Source organism: Tauraco erythrolophus, chromosome 5 (genome assembly GCF_009769465.1).
Source record: "Tauraco erythrolophus isolate bTauEry1 chromosome 5, bTauEry1.pri, whole genome shotgun sequence".
Lineage (NCBI taxonomy): Eukaryota > Metazoa > Chordata > Aves > Musophagiformes > Musophagidae > Tauraco > Tauraco erythrolophus.
The window spans coordinates 50,222,647-50,246,973 of NC_141469.1; the positions used below are offsets into that span (position 1 = coordinate 50,222,647).

At 37.6% G+C, this 24,327-nt stretch overlaps 1 protein-coding gene across 1 annotated transcript in view; it reads right to left on the bottom strand.

The window, feature by feature from the left end:
* Positions 1-24,327, bottom strand: part of CORIN (corin, serine peptidase) — a 154,602-nt gene that overhangs the window by 7,012 nt on the left and 123,263 nt on the right. The window contains exons 14-18 of the mRNA XM_086611848.1: positions 21,431-21,544; positions 18,881-18,991; positions 17,271-17,400; positions 4,753-4,875; positions 897-946 (exon numbers count right to left, since the gene is read on the bottom strand). Of these exons, the coding sequence (XP_086467974.1) occupies positions 897-946; positions 4,753-4,875; positions 17,271-17,400; positions 18,881-18,991; positions 21,431-21,544 (528 nt within the window). The remainder of the gene's footprint in view (positions 1-896; positions 947-4,752; positions 4,876-17,270; positions 17,401-18,880; positions 18,992-21,430; positions 21,545-24,327) is intronic.

The following is a 24,327-nucleotide window of genomic DNA, read 5'->3' on the forward strand; positions in this document are numbered from 1 at the left end:
CTTTTTAAGATGGCAGACTTATTATTTATCTTGTTTATACTCAGTCTGATTTAAAGAACAAAAGAACACCACCACTTTCAGCAGTCAGCCTCCCAAGGGAGGACATGCTGCCATTGCATGTACCATGGGAATTTAGCAGTGGAGAAATAAATTTGAGCAATGGTTACTGGTAACTTATAATTCTTACTGTGTTTACTCAACTTCAGAGGGCAAGGGGTTTTAAGTGTACTTAAAGCAACATATGTCAGAAGCAAACATCTTTGACAGGCTCCTATGAGCTGCTTTTTTTTTTTTTTTGAGAAAAGTAGTAAATGTTTTGATTAGTTTCCCAAATTTAGGTCATTCTTTGTGATTAATTTTTCCTTTGTCAAGCTCATTCATAATTTAAGTCTTTTTCAGCAAAGGTCTGTCTGTCTGTAGAACATGATTTCACTGCAGATGAAGAACGTCTGCATTTTCAAACCACTTAAACTTGCACAATCATCTGCTATGCCCACAGACTCGGTCTGCAGCTTTCCACTTCAGGTTCTTCTGTCCTCTTGAGCTTCACAGCTAGACAGATGACATCAGCTCCCAGGAGGATAGGCTGCTAACCACTCTGGTGGTAAAAGATATTTTCAGCAGGAAGTTTTATCAAATTATAGTTTTGATTCTGTAGACAAAATTAATTTTGTGGGAGCAGGACTGGGGTACTGCAATACACAGCCTCATAGTCAAAAAAATAAGAAAAGCTGATGAAACTATATAGAGTAGGGAAAAAAAAACACAGTGCAAAACTGGATGTTGAAGAAGTCTAGTCAAATTTCAGAAAGAATCTGCACTAAACATCTGCATATGTTAAAGTAATTTAGCACATCTTGAAAAACATCTTTGTTTCACATGCACTTCTCTCTTACCTTCTTTAGTGCAAAAGAGAGCCACTTTGCTTCTGCTTCGACACATCTGTCTAAATATTGAAACAAGAACACATTGGAAATCTCAATTAATTGATGTAATTTTTGGTAATTTGCAAATCAGTACAGGTATTGTATTCGTTGTTGTGAATCAGTTGTTAAAAATTCCCCCAAATTGTAAAAAGAAACACAAGGAGCTTCTCATGTCAGATCATCCATGGTTTCCAGCGTCTGCCTGGAGATAGTTCAAAATATTAGTTCAGCTTTACAACGCATTTCATGAGTGGGTGCTACATATTTTGCAGACTGCCTCGCTCTCTGGGCACTGATCCAGCTCTGAGGTCAGCTGGGATGTACAGTCTGTCAAGTCGTAATTTATGGCACCTGAAAGCACAGAGATTGCCATTCTCCTCTTCCTTACAGCTGAAGGACACAGTTTTCTTTGAAATATCTTTGATAACAGATGATCTTCCATGCCCTAAAAGTTGAAGAGTTTTGAAAAAATCCAGGAAGTTTGCAAAAGTAAGTGTTAAAACAACAAAAAAATTATCATTTCTGTTGAAAATTTTCAGATGAGAGAGGAAAGAAGTGATTCTTTGTCAAAGGGAGGGAGATCCTTGTTACAACAGCCAGCATTGTTGCTCAGCTAGCCGAGTGCCTTTTTATTTCCACCACTTTATCATTCCTACCGTATACTTCCTTTTCTGAGGCAGATGTAGAGCTACTTTAGACTGGATACACAGATTAGCTGTTCCCCAGGTAATTCTTTGAAGGCTGTAATCTCAGTAGGTAGGCACTATCTTTAAAATTGCAACCACCTAGAAAGAGGCTGCATTCGATTTTAAGTCCTAGATACTAATGTGGGCACAACAACAGAGTGCCAGCAAGCTCACCAGATTCTCTTGAATCTGTGATTTGACCAGACTTTTGTCCATAACATTGCATATGTCCCATTCATGTATTGTGCAAAGCAGTCGGCTTTGTGTTCCTGAAAAAACAGACCATAAAATTCTGTTTCTAAAGACAGTCAACCAATTTCAGGAAGAAACTTCTGGGCACAATTTTCAGGGGCATTTGCACTCTATAAAAACCAAAAAAGAATATAACTGAGACCGGCCACACTCATGTTTCATGCTTGTTTCTTTAACTTATCAAATAGCCAGCTCTAAAAGAGAAAACTTAAAAGCTTTTAGGTGTGCATAGCCTGACTGCGCCTTTCCCTCTTATCAAAACTTTATGAAACTAATCACAGAATGTTAGGGATTGGAAGGGACCTCAAAGGATCATCTAGTCCAATCCCCCTGCCGGAGCAGGACCACCTAGATCAGATCACACAAGAACGCGTCCAGGAGGGTTTTGAACATCTCCAGAGAAGGAGACTCCACAACCTCTCTGGGCAGCCTGTTCCAGTGTTCTGTTACCCTTACTGGGAAGAACTTCTTCCTCATGTTTAAGCAGAACCTCCTATGTTCCAGCTTATATCTATTTCCCCTTGTCCTATCATTGGATGCCACTGAGAAGAGCCTGGCTCCATCCTCATAGCAGTCACCCTTTACATATTTATAAACATTAGTGAGGTCCCCCCTCAGTCTCCTCTTCTCCAAGCTAAAGAGACCCAGCTCCCTCAGCCTTTCCTCATAAGGGAGATGCTCCACTCCCTTAATCATCTTTGTGGCCCTGCGCTGGACTCTCTCAAGCAGTTCCTTGTCCTTCTTGAACTGAGGGGCCCAGAACTGGACACAATATTCCAGATGCGGCCTCACCAGGGCAGAGTAGAGTGGCAGGAGAACCTCTCTCGACCTACTAACTACACCCCTTCTAATACACCCCAGGATGCCATTGGCCTTCTTGGCCACAAGGGCACATTGCTGGCTCATGGTCATTCTGCTGTCCACCAGGACCCCCAGGTCCCTTTCCCCTTTTTTCCCCACCTTTTAATGGTGCATTTGTTAGTTCTTGCCCAAGTTCCTAGTAGACCAGGAGCCTGAGAGCTCCTTTAAACATACAACATACTCCACAGCACAGACGTTTTACATGCTGAAGATGATCCAGATGAATACACCTAGACTGCAGGGCTCAGGAGTGCTTCCCAGCTCCTGGGCTTGCCTTGGCTTCATATTGGAAAGAGACTAAATGCATACTGTCCCCTGTGCAATTTGCTTTATGCTAGAGAGCAAGCCAGGCACACGAGAAGTGAGGCAGGGCTGCAGTCCTCCAGTGAGATGACTGGGAGATCAGTATGGGGTGCACCTGACCTGCAGCACAGGCACCACCAGCGAGAGCCATCTAGACAGGATGCCTGATGCAGCTAAAACAAAAATGGCCTCACTCTTCATGCAAAGCCTTAGCTTCGCACTTCATGTTACCTATTTTCTGGATTCAGGGAGACCAGAACATCTGTTCCTACATATTACTTTCATCTTTGCAATAGTTATATCAATAATCCTCATTACTGATGTTTTCTTTCCTTTAACTTGTACTCTGGGCAAAACTAGATCTTTTGCTACTAGATCTTGTAACTCAGAGGCTCCAAATCCATTCCTTCACACATAGTTCCTAGCAGACCACTTTCAAATATGGCAAAATATGGTCCTGCTTCGGCAGGGGGATTGGACTAGATGATCCTTTGAGGTCCCTTCCAATCCCTAACATTCTGTGATTCTGTGTGATTCTGTGAAATCTCTGTGTTGCACTTCAGTGACTGAACCGAATATGATAGTGGACCTGCCTTTGCACCTGGTCACAACCCAAAGTGTTCATTCTTGTATTACTCTGGAGAAAAGCATTTAGATACCATTAGGCTAGTGGAAAGAGACAGCAAGAAAGGAAAAGAGTTAAAAAGAAAATTTTCAAGTATCAGGCACCATCCTGGCCCTTCTTCTAGATGAAGAAATAAAAATGAACTTAAATTAATGGGGAAAATACTAATATAAAACAGAATTAGTACAAAGCGGACATGTAAGAAAGCAAAAGTAGCACTTGCAAACAGTCTTTTTAGTATTCTGCCATTACAGAAAAGTTTCACTACCGAAAATAATGGAGCCAAGCAAAAGAAAAGTAGCTGTATTCCTCAGATTTCTGACTTCACATGTTATAACTCTGCATTTAGCCAATAGTCTTTCCTCGCGAAACAGAAGGATTTTCTATGGAAGAAGGATGTTCTGAAATCTCCAAAGCATTTGAAAGAGAACAAGGAAACAATGAATCTGCTTTTTGATGAATGCTGTTGCAGATGGGGATTAGGTAGCTCTCCCAGTTTTGTCCTGGTTGTTGAAGTTCATTGACTCTTCAGTCTTAAAGTCACAGTTTGAATGTCTGAACCATGAGATCTTGGCCTCTCATTACCAAGAGAAGTTTACTCGAGTTAGTGAAAAGGAATATGCCATCATCTGAAGCCAAAGGAACTGTGAAGGAAACCTACTGTAAGCAGACAGAGCTTCTGCTGAAGAAGCTGTGGTCACTCCAAATGTATGAATCCAAACTATACGGGCTGCAGAGGATGGTAAGATGTTGCTGCAGGTTCTGCTATATGGCACTTACTGGACTTTCTTGGTCAGCAGGGATTTAATGAAGCTGTCTGGTCCGGGTGCTTCAAGGGCATCTCCTCTATGTCACTTATATGCTGTTAGTCTAGGTGAATGGGCCCCTGAGGATTCACAAGATGGACTCAAAAGGGACTACAGTTGTAGTAGACACTAAAATCCTTAGAGGCTGTATTTTAACAACTCACCTGAGTATGTGCTGGGAGTTACACACAGATACCTTTGAAAAAAAGAACTTACCAAAGGGAGTTTGTTGTCCTCCATTTGTAAGTGACCACCCACAGCAGTGAAATAAATGTTATTTACCTGTTACTTACCCATTCACTAGAAGTGCGTGTAAAGTGGATGCATTTTTATTCTTCCAGTCTGAGTGCAGATTCAGCCACTTTTGATGCTGCATTTCCTCATTCTCTATTACAATTTCTGTTTTGGATGGTCCTCTGAAACAAATGAAAGACATTTATAGACCTTTCAGAAGGTTTCTCTGTCACAGTTACAAAGGTGAATAGACCCTAACATCTCCTTCTCACTCCAAAGTTATACAGCTGAAAGTTATGTCAAAGCCATGTGTGGCAGAATCATAGTTAGGGGAATGAAATCACCCCAAGAAGCCAGGCCAGCTAACGTTTCACTGTCACTCATGCTGTATTCTCTGACAAGAACCAGAATTGGAAATGGAAACACCAAGAGCCTTCTGGTGGCATTTACTGTAGTGCATACATTGACATACTGTTCCTACAGCTTCTTTCCTCCAAAAATTAAAAAAAAATAAAAAAAAAAGAAAAAAATCTTCATATGTAGAAGAGGTAAAAGAAAAAATATTTTCTTACATTCCTATCTTTGGAAATCCACTAAAATTTAAGAGTAAAGAGCAGTCTGGGTCTTGTTATTAATACCTGACAGTATCTCTAAGTCCAAGCTGTCTGCTTTATGAAACAGATCAAATCACGGGTGACAATGTCAAACCTGTCCTTCTGAAGCAAATTAACAGGAATATGAAAGTAAGTTAGAATGGTCCACCAGGAGACAGTTTCATATAGCCACTTCCTCAGTTTAGTTATTGCCTGATAGACTCAAACCACTGAAGAAATTGCTGTTTTAGCAAATCTCAATTGCTAAACGAAACAAGAGTGTATTTTTAAAATGGCATTACAGCTTTCCAGCACAGAACCATCCATGATTAGCCATCAATCCCTGTCAATGAGAAAGACTTTCAAGGACTGCTCTCCTGAACACTGGTCAAAGGCCCAATTCTAAATCCTAGTTCATGGAAGAGAGAATGAGAAAAGTTTAGAAAAACTGTGATGTGTCCCTAAGACTTGCCTCTGAAGCCGATCTCTCATGGCAGTACCTAGTAATGCCAGTCAGGTTACTAGTTTGTCTTCAAGTCCAATTTTCAGTATTAACTATATTTCTTTTAAAATATTTACAGAAGTGCAGCATCCTTTACACACTTGATTATATAAATTAACAACAGTAAAAGAATAATGTTTTACGGTAAAGTTGTCAGTGCAACCATATGGAAATATTTTCAACAGGGCTGGCAGAATTAACTAGATTCTGAGGTCACAGCCCTGGATCCTGCCTGTTACATGACCTATTTTTCAGAACCTTCTCTGGGCATATTAAGTAAATATCATTCCATGGTCTACTACCCAAAATGTGCAGGCAAATAATAACAAGCATTTTTATAGTTTGTGGGTTTTTCTCATTTAGAGAAAGCTGTTTGCAGCAAAAAGAGCTTTCTTCCTCAGTGCATACTTAGAGAAAACATATAAAACTCTCCTCTCTTCATTTCCACCCTTAGCTTATTCCCACTCTTTTTCTGACCAAACATAGATAAATTTTTTTTCCTTAAGATGACATTCTGCCTTATGATCGTGTGTGAACAATTATGTTCACCACTTCATAACTGCATACAGTGATATTTTATGTGGCTGAAAACAGTGTCTGATACATACAATATGTAACTAAAAAATATGCAAAAAAGTGCAAATATCATGCCATCTGATGGATCCAACTCTATAATTATCCCAAATACCAGATTATTTTGCTGAAACCTGCAGTTCTGAATTACAGCTTCTGATGCTATAATCATCATTAAGCAGACAGGTACTTCTAAACCAGGTCAACAACCTACAAAACACTGAAGCCTGTATGAAATTTTGCAATTATTAATACAAGGGATTATACTTAGTAAAAGCAAAATTATGGCTATGCCTTTTTCTTGGTGGTCACAGCTTGATACAATACACTCAAAACCACTATGCCCTAATTTATGACTTTAGAATGCCTTCTATAAACATTTATAGAGCATTCACCCCTTAATGATGTTTATACAAGGTTTTCTTTCAGTTAGCAAGGACTACCACTTGTCTCCTTTCATCTATTTTAATTAGAAATAGCCAGAACAAAGGGGACTTAAAAGCCTCATTTCTAGCCAAAGAAAGCTGGAGACAATAGTCAGCATTTGTGTAGAGAGCAGAGCATACTGGGAATTGCCAGAGAATAAGAGGACATGAGCTAAAAATGTTAGAGGAGGAGTAAGAACTTGGGCTGGTGTGAGCATCTGGGTCTGAGACTCCAGGGATGGGCTGCTATGCCAGGAGTATACATTACACCAGGGACTGTAAAGCACTCAGAGAAAAGGAGAAAGGTGAAGCAATAAGGACTCATTTTGGCCAGACCCATCCTGTGCTCTAGAAACACAGCAGGCACCAGGTTCTACTCAGTCCCTCTTAGAGCTGTAGTACACAATTTCTTCAGTGGACACACTCTAAAGAAAAGGGAAGAGGGATCTTTCAGTGGACAGAGCCGCATCAACTCATGGTGTATAATTTCATCATAAGAATATTTTGCTTTTCAGAGTTTCTTACACACTCTAACAACAAGGCTATAGCTGCTAATTACTTTAAGACATCAATCTACATCTTTGAGTTCAAAATTAGCTCTCTTGCCAATTTTTTATTCTAGTGGCCTGCTGAAGTTAAATTAAGTCAATCTGCACAAAAGTCACCTGTGTGGCCATACGTAATATCTTTAAAGATTTCAGGCAAGCCAAATAAAGAACCTTTTTTATGAAACACTTTCAGATGGCTCTTTCACTTCTTTGCAGTTGTTTTCTTTGGGTTTTTTTTGCCCCTTTGGTTTGCATATAATAGACCTGCTTTGTTCAGAAACTCAGTGTTGATTTTAGAGTAATGCTTTTAATTATTACTCATATTGCAACAATAAGCAAAATTGAAACGGTATTTGTTGACTGAAACCATATATATCTGGAACACAATGCACAGTTTTGAGGCCCCTCAGTTTAAGAGGATATTCAGAAGCAAGAAGGTCATGCAGATGGCCTTCAAATTTTCCTATGGCAGGAATTTTCCTATGCCTATGGCACTGCTGCACAAGGAGAGGTTGAGGGAACTGGATATGCTTATTCTCATGAAAAGGAAGCTAAGAGACAATTCAATAACAACCTGCAACTACTTGAAGAGGAGTTAAAAGGTGATGGAATCAAACTTTTCTCAGTAGTGCTGCATGGTAAAACAAGAGGAAATGGCCCAGAGTTGCAGCTTTGGAGATTCATAGTGGATGAAAGGAAATACTTTTTCACTAGGAAGGTGGAGCAGCCCTGGAACACAGAGACTGTGGAATCTCAATCCATCAAGGTTTTCAAGACTTGGCTAAACAGAGCAGTGGTTGAGCTGATCTCGTTTTGGCGATAGGCCAGCTTCAACTGGGAGCTGGACTAGATGTTCTCTGGATGTCTGTTAATATGGGGGTTTATGATTCTGTTGCACAGTACAAATACACTGTAGCAACCAGTACCTATGCTGAATAACTTAATCTTAAAAAAGACTAATAGTTATTGGAACAGATTTTTCACACGTAAGAGCATCTTTTAACATTACAGTACAGTCACTGAAATATCAACATCACTTCAGTAAGTCTGCTAGTGATATCTGCAAACATAAGACACTCACACCATGGTAACAACAATGCACACCTTTTGAGTGGTCATCTTTGTACCAGATCCTCCACCAGGCTTTCAAGGCAATTTACAAATCCTATCTGAATCCACAGGACTTTGTAACATCTCATAGTGCTATTTGGATGGAAGCATTTGAGTACTGAAACACTACTTTAAAACCCATGGGGTTCTCAGAATCTATTACTGAATAGACCACAAAAATTTAACTAACTGTCCCATGTATCGGCAGTAAATCTTTATATCCAAAAGAACTACGCTAAAGCATCTGAGCTCAAACCACTGAAACATAACAGTCAATGAATACACTTTAGGGTGCCTGTATGGACAGGATCTGTATAGTCTATGGACTTCTCCAAGACCATGTCAAAAGTGCTGTAGTAAAGTAAATTCACAATAGACACACAACAAACAGCAATGTTTTATGATTTTTTTCCCCCTCTACATTTAAAGTGATAGAAATACCAAGCTTAGTGGTAAAAGCCAAGTATGTCTTTCACCTAGTATTAGGTCCTCTGCTTTGTTTTTCAAGAATGAAATTGGATTAAGATCTGTGAAAAAAATCCTTCCATGAGGCTTTCTTTCACTCAACAGTTAATCAAAACAGTTAACTACCAGAAAATTCAGCCAATAGGAATCTTATGAGGCCATCTGATCCATTCCCCTATTCTGAAATAAGATCAACTATATCCAAATTATCTCTGACAGATTTTTGTCTGCCCTGTTTGTAAAAATCTCTAATGATGGAGAATCTTCAGCACTTCCGGGCAATATATTTCAGGATTTACAGTTAGCATTTTTTTTTTCTAATGCCTGTTCTAAATCTGCGTACCTGTCATTTAAGCTCAATACTTCTGTCTTATTACCACTGGAAATGGAGAACAGCTTATTCCTTGCCTTTTTGCAGCAGCCTTTTACATATTTGAAGGCTCCTGTGCCTTTCTGCCTCTGACTGACCACCCAGAGTTTTCAACCTTTCTTCATAGACCACGCTTTCTAGGTCTCTGGTCGTTCCTGCTGACCTATTCTGAACTCTCCCCATCTAGTCAAAAGCTGAATACATGAGAGGGATTACACATAAACACTCCTGGTTAATCAGGCTATTTTCTCCAGTCTGTCAAAAAATTTTTGAATTCTAATTTTGTCCTCCAAAATGCATTCAGATCCTCCCAGCTTGATGCTGAATGAGAAATTATTAAGCATGCTCTCCACTTCAACATCTGACTCACAACAACACTGAATATCATCCCAGACACACTGGGATGTGTCTATCCCCTCATCAATACATCTTTGTAGGTTGACAATGACTCATCAACAGTCTCGTGTCACTTCATCTTTGTCCGTATCTCCTTTCTTATTTCAAAACTCATTTCACATAGTGAGAAAGTTAAAAACATACCATATCCACTGTTTCTTTTCTATTGACAGTGTATCTGCCTTTTCAAGGAATTAATTAAGGGAATCTGACATGATTTGTTATTGACAAATATATTCTGTCTGTCATTAAGACCTTACACATCTGTAATTATTTGTTGACAATTGAAGCTAGGCAACTAGTGTGTAAATCTCTGCATCTTCCTCTTGTTCCTTTTTAATGAAAGATGGCACACCTAACAGTTTTCAGCCCTATGTAGCCAATCTCCACAAGTTCTCAAAACTACTGCCTATCGTTATTGGTAGCCATCATGGAGATCGGCTATAGCCATAAATCTTAAATGCTCCTGGATTAATTTCAGCAAAACTAGCTGAAAGAAGCTGAAAACTACACTGAAGAGCAGTGTATAACCTATTATTTTCTTACTCTAGCCCTAATTCTTAAGTCTGTGCCATCTTAGAAACATAATATGTTTTGCTGACATTTCTTTGTGGTTTTTGTTTCGGGTTTTTTGTTTGCTTTGCTTTTTTTGTTTAATATCCCTGGCTTTTCTGATTCGTTCTCCAGATATTTATGCTGTTGTTTCACACTGGTTCTTGTAAGTTTGAACTACATCTCCATTCTCTCTAGAATTTACTTCCAGCTTCAGGTCACTGTACGGCTTGTGCCTCAGCCAAGTTAGTCTTGCTGTTTCACAGAAAGATGTCCACTAGATGTAATTAACATCAAAGGGTACATATAATTCTAACATATCTAATTTATTTAATATAAGAAGTTTCCTTTAATCTCAGGCAATTTCAAAAAATGTTATTCAATGATTCTACAAAATCAATCACTCATAAAATCAGAAAGGCAAGACATTTTAATTTGCAGTAGCACTTATGTCTATCTGAGTGGGAAATTCTGACTTGGATTTTACTAATTTTTTAAATTTTTATTTTAAAATTAGAATCTTCCTTTAATATATTTAATTTCAAGCTATGGATTTTCTTATGTGTGTTTAAAAGAGGGATTTTTAGAATTAAAAAAGAAAAATGAAACCCAGTCTGTTTTCTACATTATAAACGTGCTTACAATGGGTAAAAGTAATGTTTAGGGTAATTTCACTACGTAAATTGTACAATAGAAACATTAAAGATAGTTTTCAAAGCATTCTAGCCTGCTACCTGCTAATGACTGTGCACAATAGTCAAAGTTTATAGTATAGTTTATAGTGAAATACAAGGAACATTGTGATTTGCACACTAAATCACCATTAAAAAAACCCAAAACAACAAAACAGAAGGCAGGGACTAGTTTTAGGTTAATTATTAGGTAATATTCTCTTCATCATTAAAAGTAATATAATATGGGCTATTTCTGTACAGCAATGGTTTTAATATCTCATTCTCCCTATTCCATTGTGGAAAAATTCTCTAATGTATCAAATTGGAAGTTTAGAATAAAGTAGAATCCATAAACTGGATTCCTTCTCCCGTTACAGTAACAGTAACATTCCTCTCTTGAGCTTCTATAATTCCGTTGTTTTAAGTCACCAGCAGGCTTGAAAAAGGAAGCCTTGTGTTATGCCAGAAGGTAACGAATAACATGTGGATGGGCACTAATACAAAACAAATTAGGCCTATTTCAGAGCTGGAACAGCATCTGTTTCCTATCTGTACTTACTTACTGGTTAAGGTGTTTCTTTGTCTTGAGCAGAATTCTATAAAGCCATGGCTATGCCATAGAATACGGACTAAAAGATCAAAACTTTGATTTTAACAGCATTAAAATCAGAGAAATCTGTAACTTTCACGTGAAAACATATAAAGACATAGAAAATGGAAACTAGAAAGGTTCACAGCATTGACAGAAAACTAAAACGTATAATTAAATAGTCCTCGAAATTTTTGGTTAAAAGTAGGTAATCATTGTGATATTTCCAGGTTTCAAGACGTCTACAGTCTTATGTACTAACTGATAGACTACTCAACAGTATCAAGAATGAGTTAACACATAATTATGCTGGAAAAAAAAGTATATCCTTGCTTTTTCTCTGTCATTTGAGTCTCTGTAAGTTAAAGGATTCATAAAGTGTGATTTTGTAGCTAAACTTAAAAAAGACCACTTTGGGCCATCTAAATTTAAAACTTCAAATAAAATACAGATTTTCTTAGCTGGAAGTCTTAATTCAACTTCAAATTAAATGTAAAGTCCTTCAGCTAAGGTTAATTAGCTTTTCGTTTTAAAAAGATGAAGGATACATTTCAGAGAAAAACACTGATTTGAATAAAATTTTAAGTGTTTCATTTCAAAAAGTTGAAACAAAGTAACTTGACTTTTCAACCTTTTTTCCCCTGCTGAAACTATTCACTGAATTTGGAAAAAAAATCATTGTTGTTTCTGTACAACATTGTCCCTTACAGAATTATTATTCACTAAGAAATGTTCCCATAGTTCTACTGGTAATAACAAGTTAGCCAGAAAAAAAAACTTCAACTTGCAGATTCCAGAATGAATTTTCAGGACCGACAGTTTAATACCTGTTTAGTGTTAAACTAAGTAAATTTGATTTAGAAGCCCCTAGGGAAAAAAAATAGGGTTTATAATGCCATTTGTACAAGCTGTGACACTTGTGATCAATCATTAGAATAAGAATGTTTCTTTGCTTGGCAGTATTCACGTATCTTTCTATTTCTTATAGTCAATCACAGAATGGTTGAGGATGGAAGGGTCTGGAGGTCTGGAGGTCATTTGGTCCAACCCCTCTCGGTCAAGCAGGGCCACCTGCAGCCAGTTGCCCAGGAGCACATTCAGACTGCTCCAAGGTTGCTGGAGATATTAAATCCCTAATAATAATTATTTTTTTACTTAAAGAAAGAAAACTATCCAATCGTAGAGCTAAAAAGTGTTCTATAGGGTAAGCGACTATATGCTTAATGACTATTTGAAGCAATTGTCACAATTTGCAAGGAATTACTAGGTTGAAATTTCTTCAAAAAAAGCCATATCGGAATAATTATAAACTACATATGTAAATGAAAGATGAGACATTATATATCAGATTTAATCTAATACAACTCTAATACACTGACTACAGTCTACGTATTTTAACATTGTTTTATTGTTGCTCAAAATTACTAAAACAGTCTTCCACATCTACCACAGTTTTTAACGTTGCTTTCAGTAAATTTAATTTGATAGAGTTATTTGCTGTCATTCTTAAAAAAATAAATGTAATCTGAAGAATTCCCTGTTTTACTAAATCCTCTAAAAATTTACTAGAACACACTGTGGCCATGGACAATATGAATGTATTCAAGGTAGGTTAAGCATATTTTACATTCTGTTGAGTGGGTCTAGAAATCCAGATTGAATTAATGAGTTCAAATACTTCATCTTTGGCATGTAATTTGATTTACTAAATGCCATCTTTATTCTTGGAGAAAATAAAGTAAGTTAAATTCAGAAGTTCAAATTTCTAATGTGGGTAGGACAGAAGTATTCCATTTTTTGTTTCTGTGATTTTTTTAAGCAAATATGACACTAAAGCAAACTTCAATTATTTCCATTGCAGAAATAGTTAGAAAGTAATTATTAGAAAGCATAATAATGCATGTGAAAACAAAAGATTATTGGTCCAGCAGTTTGACTGCTCAGTTGGCAAATATTATTAAAGAACTTTGTACCAAAGAGAGAGAGTGAGAAAGTATTAGGAAAGATAAAAGGTCAGGCAGCAACAAGAGACTGGCCTTTCCCTTCCACAAATACACACACAGTAGACGCTATGGCAAAGGAAAGAAGGGAAAGGAGCTACCTGTTCCAATGGATCACGAGTGGTGCAGCCTCCAAGAAAGAGAGCAGCAGCAGGAGGAGGTAGCAGAGCTTACTGTAGATTTTTATGAACAAGTAACTTGGTCAACAGCTGTGATTTTATGCTGATACTGCTAGACCAAAACAAGCAGACCAGCTAAAATTCCCCTGTACTCTGCTGGGTACAAGTTGCTGAAGCTTATCATTATTACATTTGTTACCTCATCCTAGCCCAGGAAAGAAAGACAAATTATTCCACTACATTACCACAAAGTAACAGAATAACTTCACTAACTTCTAGTTTTGTCAAATTTCAGATCTGAGCAGAGCATGGTTTTATGATCACTTTTCCATCAACAAAAAACGTGGATTTCAGAGTATTTGAAAATGGTTTCCTTTAACTAAACATCAAGAGAAATTACAGCCTTCTAACATAATGCTCTGAACCTGCACAGTATGCCCATCTTCAGCAGCATGGCTCTGCAGCACACACACCAAGACACTTGATTTGAGAGACTGATGGTGATTGCTGTTCTGTTCTCTACCTGTGTTAGCAAGAAACCTAATTGCCAGAGATATGCTTTGCTGTATTTAAATCTGGGACTCAGTCAGAGATCTCTGAACAAAATTATCTGTCCTGAGATGAACAGACAGCCGTATCAGGTGATCTGACAGTCCCCTCTGGCTGTAAGCTACAAAATCTAAGACTTGAACAAACAGTTCCCATTAGGCTCTTACCATTATAAACAAAAGTTTACTTCATATCTAACATTCTTTTTGCACTAAAGGAAAACGTAAGAACTACTGAGAACATACATCTCATGACTTCAGCAACAATCACCATTAGTGATTGGACCTTGCACGGTTTTCTGTGATGTTGCATCATGCATCACACAATACGTTGCATGTGTCGTGCTATGAAAAACTGGCGAAACAGATCATCTGTGGAATTAGAATTGGCCAACAGCCAGCAAAATATCTCAAATTTTGTGCAAAAGGCAGAATAGAATTACCTTTAATGTTGCTTCAGAGACAATGCTTATACCTCCCAAATAGACAGACTGATATTCTGTAAAATGCATTATCACTATCAGCTAAATTAATCTAACTTTAACCACTGTCATTTAATTATTTTCATTTTTTTTCAGATTAATTTAGGCTGAAGAATTAAAAATATCTACAAGCTGTTAGAAAGACATAGCTTCTGTATTTTAAACATTACCACATTATATAGCAATTGGGAGTTGTCATTTGGGAAAGCACCAGACACAGTTATGAAAAATAATTTGCAGAGCTTTACAGAAAATAAAAATACCGTATGCTACCATTCATTGTAATTCCTGGTCTAAGGTTTTAAAAAGTCTCAACTTTGATATCTCATGTGCACTATTTTTCTCTAAGAATAAACAAGAGAACTATTAAATCAAAATCACGCATCATTATAAGTCATTATTAAAGAAATCTGCATAGTCACAAAACTGGGGGTTTCTGTGGTGTGCTATAATATGGACAGAATATCTATATTCACAGCTTTAATTTTCTGAAAGAGTAAAATTAAGTATTTCCCACTGGGCATATGTGAAGAAAAACACTGCTTAAAATACATTATATTTATTTTTAAAAAAATAAAGTATAAAAAAGAATATTTTTCATTATTATATTTGAGCTGTGTGCAATATACAGTCTCATTTATCCGTACCTTCAATAGTGACTGGAAAGAGCTTATTAAATACACCAATGTTATCAACCCCACATTCAGACTTTCTTGTTACCAAAAGTCAAATAAATAATGTTTGCAGGACATAATGGCCAACAGATGAAGTTTATGGCTTTAGATCAGATTTCACAGTGGTATGAAACTCCAATTTATCATTCAGTCTTCCACTTCACCATTGTAGAAAATGTTACTCTTTCTGTGACGTTTTCACTAAAACAAGAATTAAATAATTAAATTAACTTGTATTACTCCTTTTTGAAATGCGTTCTGGTGAATGCCTTATAATCTTTCTTTTTCTTCTTCAAAGCTAATTTACTGTATTGTTGGCATTGTCACTTCACAAAAACTTGAAGAATAGCTAAGAAAATCAAGCTTCAGGGGACTGATAAAATCAGTCATTAAGAAAGGGAAAGACAAACACTACTTTGGTTTTCTGAAGTACTGCCAGGAAGATTTAGACATTAGTATTAGAGTCAGACCGAAGTTGTAGGCTTCATATTTGAATGGGAATTTCCCACTGCCCTTCACACAATCACCTGTCACTACAAAAAAGACTTTGTAGAAAAATTGATTTGTAGAATATCTTCCCCTGTTAGAAAATGGATTTGTCAGATTTAAGAATTATTTGTCTCATACACTCCTTAAAAGTGATAGGATTAATAACATCTTGTAGAAAGCCTCAAGGAGGAAGAAGGAAGGTATAAGTTTCTACTCATGCTAATTTCAGGCTAAGCACACCTCTGAAAAAAGGAAGGAATCAGAGGTCTTGTCATGATTTAATATCTTTTTCATTTTCCTAGCAGCAAGTATCACAGGAAAGTTAAGCAAATTTTATGTTAGGACTATGAGACTGAAATATTAAGAAGAAAAACATTATTAATACTAAGACCATCAGTTTGTTCTTAGACAACAAAGTAGTTGTAAAATCAATAACTATTTTCAAAGGTATCAAAGGAGTTTAAGCTAATTACAATGTTTATATAAAGATAATGTCAATATTATTTAGATATGCTAAACTAGCTAAAGGAGTACAGAACTAGAACTGTTGTGTGTTAGAATGGCTGGCAGTCCATTCGGCACTGGTGGTCTGGGATTCAGGGCATTTGTTAAAACTGATGTCAAGCACTCACGCAGTGCAACACAATACAGAGTAGGTTAAGTGCAGGCACTGTGACCCAGGGTCTTTATCCTCCTGTGTTTTTTAAGAAAGGTACAAAGAACAAGTCAGTTGCATGTTAGTGTATGTAGTGGTAAAAGGCAGACAGAAAAGACACTTCTTAATCCAGTTTGGGGATCAGGCACTGACAAAAGATATCCTTCTATACCATCAGGTTTGTCTTTTCCTAGTGGAAGACAGTTCTGAATATCAGAGCAGAGGAGCTTGGTTTTCATCCAACAGTTATATGTTGCATGAACTGTTCCATAAAGCAGCTATTAGTTTAGTGTGTATGCAAAAAGAAAAATTCAGAGCAGCTTTTTTTTTTTTTTCCTCTGAGTTCCACACAGAAGTCTCCATCTTTAAAAACTAATTGTTTAGAGATACCCAAGTTAAATACATCTAGTTGTCTGGCTCTCAGTACTTACTGTAGAACACAATGAATGCAGAGAAATTTTCCTGTTTCCTAAGACGAGCCTGCTTTAATTCTTCCTAAAGACATAGAGTATCACATTGCCAAACAATCCTGAGCCTCAGCAGTAACTGCAAATTAAGGCTTGAGAAGACATCGTTATCTTTTCAACACATTCCTTTAATAACAATCATGTAATGTTTATAAAGTGGTGAAAGCGTCTAGATTGTCATGAGCTCATGTTCCTGCCATAGTTGGCAAAATTTCATTACCTCTTCACTCTATGAACCATCTCCACACTAGGTCTAACACTGCTGTGATCAACGATCATTCACATCTCACTCCCGCATTCCAACTGTCCTAAGAAATTCATCAATGCTACAAACTACTGACCTTACCCTAAACCCATCTGATTGCAGGCCAGTTGGCTTAAATTTTCTTGCCACTCATCAGCACAAACATGGTTATCAGCAGCTGACCTGTGAATGGTCAGGAACATCAAGGAATTCATGTTTTTAGACAGGGTAACTGCAAAGAGAAAGAACAACAACTTCACTATTATTTCACATGATTAGTTTTATAAATGGCATACTGAGAACACACAACTACATTCCAAAGAGTTTTCCAAGATGCTGGCACTTTAGCTGATTTTATACGATGTAATTTAAATCCAAGGTAACCACGGCTATCAGAACCTTGCTAACATTGAACAGCATGAGACACTAAACAACAAAGGCCTCCTGAGGATCAGAATAAACCAGAATACTCTTGACTCATCAGCACAGGTTCACATGGGTTTCTGACAGCCTTAATCTTGTTAAATGATGTTTTACCCCACAAATAGACCAACTGAAATCACTCAAGTAATTTGTGGGATGAATGCTGCTCGACATAAAAGTGAAATCATCATTTGACTCTTGGTAATATGCACTGTTCCTGTCATAACAATATGTGGGTGTAAATAGAAAATAAAAAAAAAATCCTACTGTTTACAGGAAAGATCATAACCATTGCTTCTCTCTTAATCCATATACAGAAGTGTGTGAACTGCTTTTATCACATGCATTTTTCCTATATGCTGAAGGTGCTTTTGCTTCTGTCCCCGTGAGAAATGTGTGCATTAATCCTAGATTACTCCTTTTCAAATAGGCCTTTCTAGAACAGTTGTTTTCTGTTGCAGAGGTTTTATTAAATGCTGTTGTTCATTAATGTTCACACAATGTTAAATATCTTAAAATATTTATACAATCTACTTCAATATTAATACAAAATATTTGCTTCATAAGCCACAGTTCATCTTTTTTCTGTATTTAAAATTAAATGCAAAGCCTCTCAAAACTTAGTAAAATAAACCACTGTCATGTACAGAAAAATATGTCAACTCAGTGAAATCTCAGAGAACATACTACCACCTTCCAATCTGCTTCTTTTCAGCGCATTTTTTTTTAAATCCACCCTCATTTTTATTTAAAGAGTACTTGGAGAGTTCTACTTTAACAACACAAAAAAGCATGAGGCCAAATCAAATTTAGGAATCAAGAGCAGGTCACATCATCCTGCAGGTCTACAGTCAGTGCAAAGGGGATCTAGTAGGACTGTCTTCTTCTCACAAGCTCTGAACCTGTGTCATTGCAGTCAGCAGGAATTTCACACCAATTTTCACAAGTGTAGAAGTTTTAGAAGTTTTGCCCAAATTAATTTTATACTTGAACATCTTCCTATTCTCTCTTCTATCTACAACACACTACAGATTTTACACACCATCTACACATTTTAGAAGTTCCCTGTCATGTCTCTCTTACCTTTGCACTCTGAAATTTCACACTGAGCTCTTCCTTTCTCTTTTGCCCACTTTCTTGCATGCTTTCCCAACCTCAAACCAGTCCCCCTTTGGTAATAAAGGGAGCATCTCTCCACCACTGCAATTGTATTCTAAATCAAATCACCAGTCATCACCAGTGATTACTGTCATCACTTCGAGGCAGAGTGCACCACAGCAGAAACTTACCACAGTCCCATTCATCTGAGCTGTCACTGCAGTCTGCTTGCCCATCACACCAGAGCTCACGGGGCACACATTCATGGTTGGCACATTCAAGTTCACTCTCTTCACAAAATGCTGCACGGACAAAACCATGTTTCACTCAGAGAAAGACATGATCAACGTGAAATTCACATTGAGACTAAAAAAAAATGATGAGAAGGAGGGTGGAGGTAGGCACAGATCAGATTTATGGAGCAAGAAAGTGAGACAGATTTGCAAGAAGTTCAGGACAGGCATCACTGAGGCAGAAGGTGGTTGCTGCCATGCAGTTGCAGAGGCCATTGCAACCGGAAGGGAAGGAAGGGTGCCTGGAAATGGCAAGATCTGTGATTACTTAGTATCATTTGTAGTCTTGTCATATGAAACCTGTCTAAACCTCTCACAAGCTTTAAGTGAAAATACTGCGTTCCATGCTTTTTAGAAGACTGTTCCAAATCTGTTTATTGCTTCACGTTCTTTGAAAATAATACTTTACTGTAATGCATACATATTTCCTTTCATTCACAGCAATTCTATACTCACTTTTTGGATCCTCCTTTGCCATTTAAAAATCAAGGAATTATTTTATTTCCACTTTAGAGATGAGGAACTGATGTACAGATAGATATGCTCCAGTTCAGTTGGTTGCCAGCTGGCACCATTAGATAGTTATTTCCTGAATCTCTGTCCAGTGCAGGAACCACAAGAGCTTCCATTTGCAAGTGACTTTTAGCTTTTCTCCAAGCATAACAAACCCCTTCCCAAAAGGTAGGTGTGTAGCATTACAGTACCCTCCTCACTAATACACTTCTCTTCCAGCTTCTATAAACCCCTTGTTAGGGAATTTTGAGAGCTGGGAAAGGGTGGAGAGGGAGAAAATGTATGGAAGGAAGCTGCATTCAGTCGTGCCTATGTCTGGCTGTTGCACAGCCATACAAACCATGCAATTATTTGCAACACGAGTGCAAAACATATACTCCACAGTGAAAACCATAGAGATAGAGCAGGCAGTGCCGTCTACTCTGACATAAATGATCTTTCTGGCTCTGGATTAAAGCATGCAAAAGTAGAAAAAGTTCTTTAACTCTGCCTTCCAGAGAGAGTATATTTCAAAAGCTGGAAGCCCTCAGCTAGGGAAAATTTGCTGCCATTTTGGAATATGCAAACCCCAACACAAAATCAGAGAGGAAATACAGTCTGACAATCATAGGCTAGCTTAACCTAAGCCCTTGGAGAATCCTTTCTCTGCCATGATCTTAATGTGTGATCATGAACAAATCACTTTAATACCACCTCCCTGTTTTTTAGATTACAGCACACAGACCGCTTGGAAGTCAATGGTGTAATATTCACAATGAAAAGCAGATTAAGACATTTTTTGTGAGCTGCCTCTTCCCAAAAAGAAACAAAGTTAGATCTAGTGATATATGCAGGCTGCCAGTCATTTTGGCAAATATATCCATATGTACCGCATAGCACACAAAATGTGCCTACCATTCTACCCCTGCCAGCAGAACTCCAGAGACTCAGGACAATTGTAAAATTACATCCTACAGTCCCAGCAAAAATGCTGAAATACCATGATGGCCCAAAGAACTATAAGTTCAGCTTTCAATCAAATTTACCAAGTATCAGTTCTTTCTTGTGCAGGCTGAGTGCCACCCAGTATGTCTTTTCCAGTTCCTTGTCTTGTGGACATGGCCACACACCAGGTCTTCTCAAAAGAAGAGAATTCAGAGTACCACTAATATATTCATGAAAGTGAAGCTAACATCTCATGGCACCCACTCGCAGCTTCGCATGCAGGGTAGGAGCCTGCAAAGCTGCTGCCATTTGCAGGTCTTCCACCTCTTCCCATCCCATTAGTCAGCTACACAGTGGAAACAGAACATAGGGCAGCTCCCCTCAGGGAGCCAGCGGTCCCACCACACACCGTCTGCACTTTGGGTCAACTTATACTGTCCGCATGGAGAGTATGCCCATACCGTCAGTGTACCATACTAAGTTTTGTATCTCTGATACTTATCACAGTTTGCATTGCAGAAGCCTGCGGAGCCAACTGGGCAGACAGAATCTAAGAAATGTCAAGCAGAAGAGAAATCCAATAAAGCAGGGAGATTTACTGAAGAATAGATTAGAAGGAAAATCAAGTGGGGAAAAAAAAAAAAGAGCAGTGAGCAGCAGCTATACCTATATGGAATGAAGTTGAAAAAAGTTGGGAAAAGAAGTCAAGAAGCTACAAGAAAGGAAAAAAAAGAAGCATGAAAACACAAGAAGGAGGAGCAGGATAGTGGGAAAAAGAGAGAGGACCTGAGTGACCAAGGAAACAGCAAGGATCCATGGACGTGAACAACTGAGGACACAAGATGAGGAAAGGGATAAACTGGTGCCATAGCAAAACTGAAAAAGAAACTGAGGGAATGACTAAGCCTCTCTGACTGTAAAAACCCTTTTTACTTTCATTTCTTTTGCACCCCAAAATCCTAAAAATGTGATCAGCCCTTTACAGGTCTAAGAAACTGCATAAGCACTTACAGCAGTTCTTTTCATCCATCATGTCAGGGCAGTCTGGGAAACCATCACAGATCATAGTGTGTTTGATGCACAGCTTCTTCAAAGGACACTCCCAAAGACCCCTTTCTCTACAACCTGGAGGCAGAGAAGCACAGTTTTGGAACACTTGCGTGCAATATCAAATCAACTGTTTTCTTCTTCCTTAATAATCCTGAAACACTCAGAATATTTTCACTAGCAATATAAAGTTACTAATGAAGAAATGGAAGTTAGATTGTCACAGTGCACACTTGACAAATGGATATAAAATATATACCACTTCATAATACTTCAATGCTTTTTAAATAAGAATGAGAAATATGTAATTTTTGCTGGCAGTGCTGATACAGAATCTAATGCAGATCACAATGAAAGGTAGACAGATGCTCTAAGTATTGACCACAAACAGTCTTCCTGGTTCCATAATCTGAGACCAAACCAGTTTGAAAAGATTAGAAAGTCTCAATGGCTATATGAAACTTCAAGAGGGTTCATCATTACGCAGGGAACACACTGCATTATTGTCTCTTCAAAGTCCTGCTAAACAGAGGCTCTGGTTTCAAGAGGAATACTTATAAAACTGCGTCAAAGTGCTTTGACAGTAGAATTCCTGTTAGTCAGCTAGAGGAAATTAAGAATGGCCCAAGGCACATTTTAGAAAAGTGTTTTCTCTTGTTTTATTTCACCATTTATTTCCATCAACTAATAACACACTTCACTGCAATACCAGTTTAAGTACTTCGACATATTAATGTCCTACACATCTGACATTCCGGTTTTATTGGAAGCGATAAAAACAATGTGTTCTCCTGACTAAAACAGATGGTTTGATTTCCTTGTTCGGCCTGTTCTATAGATGATAATATTAGTTTTCATTTTAATCCAAGCTCAAATTCAGGTGACAGCCTTGATGTCCCCACATGCAAATAGTTAAGGTATAAGCTCACGAACTGCATTTGGAGCAGCACCTCTGTTTGCCTGGACCTGGAACTACAGCAGCACATCAACAGCAAGTGACCAAGCAGTTAGTGTTATTTCCAAGAAGTGTTATTTCAGAAGTAGGTATTTTACAAACATGAACCAGAGAATCACTGCTAGCTTATATGATTACTGGAAAAATCTACTTACATTTTAACTGTAACTAGATGTGTGGAGTGCTTGATTTTGCTTAGATTGAAAAAGCCATGTAAATAAATGTTAAAGCACAGAGAAATAAATAGCCTTGAACCTGTGAAACTAATTCCACATGATCAAAGAACTTTCTTGGGTATCATCATTTTCCAGGTCTCCTTCTTGACAATATTTGTGAAAACTCTTAATGAAAAATTAATTGAAACCAAACAAAACTTTTAGTCTAATAAAGAATAAAGAATGTCAGCCATGTTAGGAACTTGATATGAAAACAAAATAAAAAAGTTTAAAAATATATAATTTATGACCCTTCCAATTTTTTAGCAGAGTGTTTACAATTAATTAAATGCATGTTTGCTTTTCCCCTTTATCACACATTATATTGTTACACTGTGAAATGTTCGATGATTCTTCAAAATTTATCTTTGAGTACCAACATAGACAAATATAGAGACAATTCCCTAGGAAAAATTCACTACTTACCGAATTCAGTGTTCAAATATACTGTTTTGTTGGTAGAAGTCATCTACCATTTGGTGTATTTATATTTCTTCTCTGAATATTTTTGTGACATACATTTTTAATTCAATAACAATGAAATGGAAGTGCAAACGGACGCAGGAAATCTTATCTGTATTTCCATTAGCCTCATCTCAAGCACATATTTTCGCAAGAGATAGGGATCCAGAGATGATCTCACCTTCATTCTTCTTCAAAATATGAAGCAAATTACCAGTAGTTATTCACACATATATTTCCCATGCAATTATTATTAAGTCATTAACATTAAGACCATCACACATTTCTCTCAACTAAAACACTACAGTCAGAACTCAGATTGCACAAAGTAGTGAAGGACAATACTGGTTTTGAATGTTAAGTCTTCAGTTTCTTTAGTACTCTTCTAGGACCCTCTTCTGCTCTCTGTCAGAGGCATTGTTCAGCAGCCAGTAAATTAATATGATCAATTACAATCATGCATATTTAATACCACAAAGTATCTTGACGTCTATCACGATAATAATTTTCAGAAATTTCCTTCCTCACACTTGACTGAAATGCACTCAGAAGTCTCACATCTAGAAATCTGGGTCAAATTTTCTCCCCAAATCCTAGTATAAATGGCACTAAAGTCTTAGGATTTCACTGCAATTGCATGGGTGAGAGTTCCTCTCACGAAGATCATGTGAAAGTACGACAGGGACTCCAAACAGTAGGAGACAGTGGGTGCTGAATACTGCGTGGGCAGAATATACCTTAGTCCCTTTGGACTGTTCAACCTTACATCTTTGGCCAGAGCAGCTTGAGTACCCAAAAGCTCTAGCTAGTCTTTTCCAGTCTCCACCTCCCTGCTCTGTGAAGTTGTTCCGCACCTGCCATTTAAGGCACTTAAATTAAAAACCTTATATTTGAAATGCTGACTGTTACTTAATAGTATAAAACCATTTTCAAAGGATAAATCTAATAAAATGTGAGCTAGCCATTTACACATGGAAAGATCATTAAGTGTTGGTTTTGTCGTGCACACATGGAATATGAATGAGCAGAGACAGTTACTTCTGGAGCTCTACAAGGACTTTCTGTTTTCCAGTAACAGCATTACCCCTGGTCAATGTAATGTCACTCTGACAGCAGTAATTTCCTAGCAGATACAGTCTTCCATATTTATAGAAACTGATAAGAATTCTGCTGATTGCTAGTGACATTCTGTCTAGACTAGAGAGAGAGAGATCCACTCCAGAAATTAA